This window comes from Amborella trichopoda, chromosome 8 (assembly GCF_054954075.1).
Source record: "Amborella trichopoda isolate Santa Cruz 75 chromosome 8, AtrichopodaSantaCruz75HAP2 v2.0, whole genome shotgun sequence".
Lineage (NCBI taxonomy): Eukaryota > Viridiplantae > Streptophyta > Magnoliopsida > Amborellales > Amborellaceae > Amborella > Amborella trichopoda.
In genome coordinates, this window is record NC_142343.1 from 8,816,510 (window position 1) to 8,822,779 (window position 6,270).

At 35.9% G+C, this 6,270-nt stretch overlaps 1 protein-coding gene across 1 annotated transcript; it reads left to right on the plus strand.

The window, feature by feature from the left end:
• The first annotated feature begins 831 nt into the window (after positions 1-831).
• LOC105420787 (pentatricopeptide repeat-containing protein At1g59720, chloroplastic/mitochondrial-like) lies at positions 832-1,917 on the plus strand. The gene is made up of 3 exons (XM_020668430.1): positions 832-1,088; positions 1,176-1,485; positions 1,813-1,917. Exons 1-3 carry the CDS (start codon positions 832-834, stop codon positions 1,915-1,917), a joined length of 672 nt encoding a protein of 223 aa, XP_020524089.1.
• The last annotated feature ends 4,353 nt before the right edge of the window (positions 1,918-6,270 follow it).

The window sequence follows — 6,270 nt, forward strand, 5'->3', positions numbered from 1 at the left end:
TATAATTTTCTAGAGGTGTGGTTGCATTATACTATTATACAACCGTTGCATTAGATCATTTTCCTTTTCATTTTGCTCTATTCTAATGTAGCTGACCGAGGGAGCAAATAGACAGTATGCTCCCGCTCGGAATAAGTAATCAAACAAGACACGTGTTGCGAACCGCAAGGGTTCTCCAGAAAAGCACATGAACCCCCCGGAAAGGAACAAATTCCGGCATGCATGGAAAGATTCCGTGACGGCCGTCGTGTGACAGGGTTTCTCCCGCCGGAAAAATACTAAGGAGACATCACAGGTGCGAAATCACGGCTCCGAGACAAGGACCGAACCATTTTGCATTGGTGCAGGGGCTTTAGCGTTGCAAATTGCAGAAGACGTGGCAAGGGGAAGAATTGCAGAGGAGACCATTGAAGAATCTATGGCCAAAATTGAGAAGAAACAAGTGTTTTCTCCTTTGCAAGGACAATAACTTATTGGGTTTTTCTCTCTTGTAAGGATTTGATCGGTTTTGTATATGAAACTAGATATTTTCTTCTTCTTCATTGAAGAGAATTCAACAAAAAATGGTTGCACTTGTTTCAAACACTATACCCCAATACAGTTTTCCCCATGAATCTTTCGTCCCCTGCATCATGACTCAACCTAAAAATTTGCCCCATGAAATCCCCAAATAACAATAAAATTAATTTAAATTTGCCCTCTATTCTCCACTGAAATCCCCTCTTACAAAACCTAACTCAAACAATGAGTATCAAAATTCTTCATATCTCTACAACACCATGATTAGAGATCTGATTGACAAGAGCCTATGCTTTCTCCCTGTACCTTGAAATGGTGAAAGATGTTGTTTTTCCTGATGATTTCACCTTCCCATTGGTTCTCAAGGCTTGCTCCTCTATAGTGGGGCTAAGAGAAGGCCAACAGGTTCATACTCACCTGGTTAAGCAATGGTTTTCCATTGGTAATGTGTATGTACAAAACAGTCTCATGCGTATGTACTCTTCTTGCGATAAACGACATTTTGCACGCCCAGTTTTTGATGAAATGCCCGTAAAAAGTTTGGTTCCATGGAACACCATGATTGCTGGGTACTCAAAGCTCAATGCCCGTGTATTTGACCCAGATTGTTGAGGACCCCAAGATGCTATTTTGCTCTATGCACTAATGAGGCATAGATGTATCAGTCCTGATAAATTCACGTTCACTGTCGTTCTTAGAGCTTGTGCTTCGGTTCCTGCTGTTATTGAGGGGCATCAAGTCCATGCTCATATCATCAAATTTGGAGTCAAATCAGATGGGTTTGTGAAGAATGGCATGGTTGACATGTACTCAAAATTTGGAGTTATGGGTTCTGCTAGAAAGGTATTTGACGATATTCCTAACAAGGATTTGATCTTGTGGAATGCTTTAATTGCTGGTTTTATAAGGTTGGGTGATATGGGTTCTGCTGAGGCTTTGTTCAGGAACATGGACGAGAGGGATATCGTTACTTGGAATGCCATGATCACAGGATATGCACGCTCATCTTACAACACTTTATCTAAACTGTCTATTTTCAAGATTTTCATATATTTATACAGCTACTTGATTTTAACCTTTTTTGGAGTTTAAAAATTTACAATTACATATGAAAATAGATTTTGAAAAAATCCTAGGAATATTTTACATCAAAATTACATGTTATAATAAAATTTGGAGGTCCACCTTAATTGGATTGATTAAGGTTACAACCTTATGGAAAACAAACCTTTTTTTATTTTATTGTACTTTCTCTATCTTTTTTTGTTTTGCTTACTTGTTTTTCTTTTTAAGGGGCGTATGCATTACTCAGGTGAGCCTAATCGGACTTTACCCTACCAACTTGGCTTGGCCAAGGGTTTCAGAACCTTGGGTTTTAACATGGTAGATAGGATATAAATGGGAAAATATTGTCCATAACACCAAACTATGAAACTGCAACAAATATGTCAATGGGATTGATGCAAACTTTCAAGGTGTGTGTGCACCCGCGAGTATGTCAGAAGGCTCTAATTATTTTAAAGAGCTATTTGAATTAGTAAACAGTAGGAAATGTTTCTCTAATCATTGGCATTTTTATGGCCTTGTAAAATCATACAATGGTATATTCAATACATTATGGAAAACAACTTTTTCATGAGGCTTAGGATCAAACGTAATGTCACATCTCAAATCCCACTGAAAAATGAAGTTCCGATGCTTAAAAAAAACCCTCAAATTGATCTATCATGGCAGTCTCTCTACCGATATGATCTCTTCCCCTAAGATTAGCATGCCACTCTCTCTCTCTACAGATCTGATCTTTATCTTCCCCTCTCTAGCCTCTCTAAGATGGAGCTATCTTTGAGAAAAGAAAAGAGGGCCATGCCCCAACCCTAAATATTAAGACCTAGTCCATCATGCTAGGTATTGAGAAAAGAAAAGAGGGCCATGCCCCAACCCTAAATATTAAGACCTAGACCATCATGCTAGGTATTGAGACATAGCCTATGGTTTCACTATTGCTTTCTAATTTGAAAGGGTTGATAGCCTATGATTTCCCATGCTTCAAACATCAACAATGGGCCGGGGCCTTAGCAGTAGTACTAATGGGCACTATGATGACATATTTGACTTCATTCTCACCAAAGGGTAGGGGCTCAAATCCCCACTGACCTACCCCTTTTTTTTTTTCTCTTATTCTTAAAAAATCTAAGATAGACCATTGATCCCATGCACTATGTACCACTAGAGGAGGATAGACCATTGATCCCATGCACTATGCACCACTAGAAGATGATAGACCATTGATCCCATTCACTATGCACCACTAGAGGAGGAGACCAGGTGCGAGGTGTGTAAAGTCCAGTTACGTTAATCTTCTGGTAATCTTCTTCATGATTTGCAGTCTGAGATAGACCATTGATCCCATGTACCATGCACCACTAGAGGAGGAGACCAGGTGCGAGGTGTGCAAAGTCCAGTTAAGTTAATCTTCTGGCAATCTTCTTCATGATATTTTTTTTTTTCCCTATTCTTAAAAAATCTGAGATAGACTATTGATTACATGCACTATGCACCACTAGAGGAGGATAGACCATTGATCCCATGCACTATGCACCACTAGAGGAGAAGACCAAGTGCAAAGTCTAGTTAAGTTAATCTTCTGGCAATTTTCTTTATGATTTGCAGTTTGAGATAGACCATTGATCCCATGCACCATGCACCACTAGAGGAGGAAACCACGTGCGAGGTGTGCAAAGTCCAGTTAAGTTAATCTTTTGACAATCTTCTTCATGATTTGCAGTCTTATCTTTTCTTATTCCCATGAGTATTATGTGTTTCATGATCCCAATATCAAATTTATGCAATTTCGTTTGTATGATAAATAATTATTAAAGTGACAGCAAGTGAGAGTCCTTGGGTTTCTTTTGTGCTCTTATTGTTTCTCATAATATATTTGGACTTTTGTAAGTAATCAGGGTGGTGAAAATAAAATAAAAAGAAAATTTTTTTTAATCGGTTTACATTTGCCCGGATTATGTAGTCCGACGTTCAAGAGTGTAATAACATTTCTGGCCTGGTGTTTTGCAACTAATGTTTATGAATAATCTCACTTTAGGTTTGTTGAACTAAAAGTTTTCTTAAACTACAGAAAAGAGAGTGCCTAGGAATTTACGTGTAAGGCTTTTATTTGTCTACAAAAGTTGTTTTTTTCCTATATATTTTTAGAGGTTAGGTTTTGAGGTCACCTAGGGTTGAGAAGGTGTTTTATAGTTGCTTCCATGTTGGCTAATTGAAATATTAGAACTAGATCAGGTTAACTAGCTGGCAAGTTGTCTAACATGGATCAGTGTAAGGTATATGACCTACTCGAATTGACTGATAGACTAGTTGATTGAGTTTCCCTAATTATTGAACTTGGGGAGTAACCTGAAATGACTAGACCTATGGTTGGCTGTCTTGAACCTCCAAGATGGGCTGGCATGGCTAGACCTTAGGAACAAATTGATCCATTGGCGCCTCGATGGGTACCTGGAGATAGTTAACTTGTTGGGCTGGTTGCACTACAGATATTGACTCATCAGTTGGTTAATCTACCATTAGGGGTTGACCTTGAGGAATTGACTAGGCTGGATAATCTAGTGATTGGTCAATAAGGCTATCCAAGTCATAAGGTTAAACCTAGTTGCGGTGGAGCACGTTTAGCGAACTTGGTGCTGATAAGATAGGAAATAGGAGATTCATAGGCATATCTATAAACTACATTATTAAGTCAAAGTTAAGGGGTAGACACATGTCGTGAAAATAAGAAGGATGCCTAATTCTATAGAGATTACAAGACATATTCCCATCTTAAGGGGTAGATAGAGAGAGTATGCACAAAATTTAAGAGAGAGAGAGAAAACAAACTTATTCTAGGAGAAAAAGGGTAGAGAGAGATTGAGATAAACGTGGAAATAAATCCCTGAATTTAATGCTAGAGATAGAAAGTATTAAATTTAATGTATAGAAAGAGAGACGGGGTATCTTTAGGGGTTGAAAGAGAGATAGCGAGGGAGACATGGAGATAAATACCTAAATTAATGCTAGAGACATATAGAAATTCTTAAATTTAATGCATAGAGATAGAAGGGAGAGAAACTCCTAAATTTAATGCGTATAAAGAGAGAAGAGAAAGATAGAGACTCCTAAATTATAGAAGACAAACATAGAGTGGCATTGAAGGTATCTCTAGACAGAGACTTCTAAAATTAATGAAGAGAGAGAATGTGGATACCTCCTAAAATGGTGGAGTTTTTTTCTTTAATTTTTTTAAAAAATACAAATTTCAATAACTATAAAACAGAAAAAGATGGAAATTCATGAACTATAGAAGAGAAACAGAGAGTTGCGTAAAGGTATCTCTAGATAGAAACTTCTAAAATTAATGAATAGATAGAGAATGTTTTTCTGAATTACCAAAAAAAGAAAAAAAAAAAAAAAGAAGTAAAAAGTTTATAATTGGTCCAAAAAAAAGAGAGAGATAGAGAACGTGGATATCTCCTAAAATGATGGAGTTTTTTTTATATTTATTTCTTTTAAAGCTCATTTTTTAATTGTAATGAATTTTTTCTAACATTTTTTTCAATTATTGTGACTTATATCCTTGCTATGGTATGATTTCTGATATAATATTTACATCTCTTTGTAATATTAATTACATTCATGTCTCTTTTGTTTAAGTAATACGAATATCAATTTGCAATGCAATGTACTGCATAGTTTAGACTTTGTGAATCTCATTGACTCTTCCAATAGGTCTCTCTGTGAAACTCAAAGATCTGGTACTTGACTTTGTACTGACTATGTCGTATAGAATTAGATATGTGAACTTTTTAAGAAAGCATCATAATTCTTGATTTTTCTTAAATTTAAACCCACAAATATGATAAGAAAAGGACTGTATCGTCAATTATTTACCAACAACAATTAATCACCATTCTCATCACAAAATCCCAAAATAAATGGTCCTAGCACCATTTGACATATTAAAACTTCCCCTCAATAAATTTATCTGAAAATCCAAATTAATCGAGGATAGGCCCCAAAATTAAGAAAATGCTTTCCTTACTCAATGAGTCAATAAACCTTTTGAAAAAGTTAAGTAAATTCATCAACTGAGAATTCAAGAAGTTGTCAAAAGGTTGGGTTGGTTGGCACCACATACTAACGGTGTTTGGACCCCCTTGGTGCTGTCACATATAAAAGTTTCCCAACAAAATAAATGTCACTAACCCTCAAAACAACAAATACTTTCCCCAATCTAGACCTTGTTATAATATATAATCATACACAATGTAATCATGTACTTTGTATACTAAAATAAAAATATCTAATTAGATTAATATAAAAGTTATATTAAATTATAGATTTATTGTTAACTAATTTATAATTATATGAAGAGAAAGGAGTCCGATAAATTAAATCCAACCTTCTTTTTTTTGTCTTAAAGTATACAAGAACTCAGCAATAATTGAGAAAACAAGTGGCTGTAAATTCAACCAAGGGGAAGAAAAACTTTTTTCTTTCTCATTAAAAAAAACCTCTTTACAAAAGAGTACCAAAGTCTTCTCCCGGTGGGCCATTTCAACCACTTAAACATAAAAAAGAAAAAATTTAAGGGGGAATCAAAACAACTCTCGCTCTTTCTTTCACTCTCAAACTTCCCCCTCATGTTATTTCCTTCTATTTAAGATCTTCATCTATCTCACGTAAAAAAATCAACACACA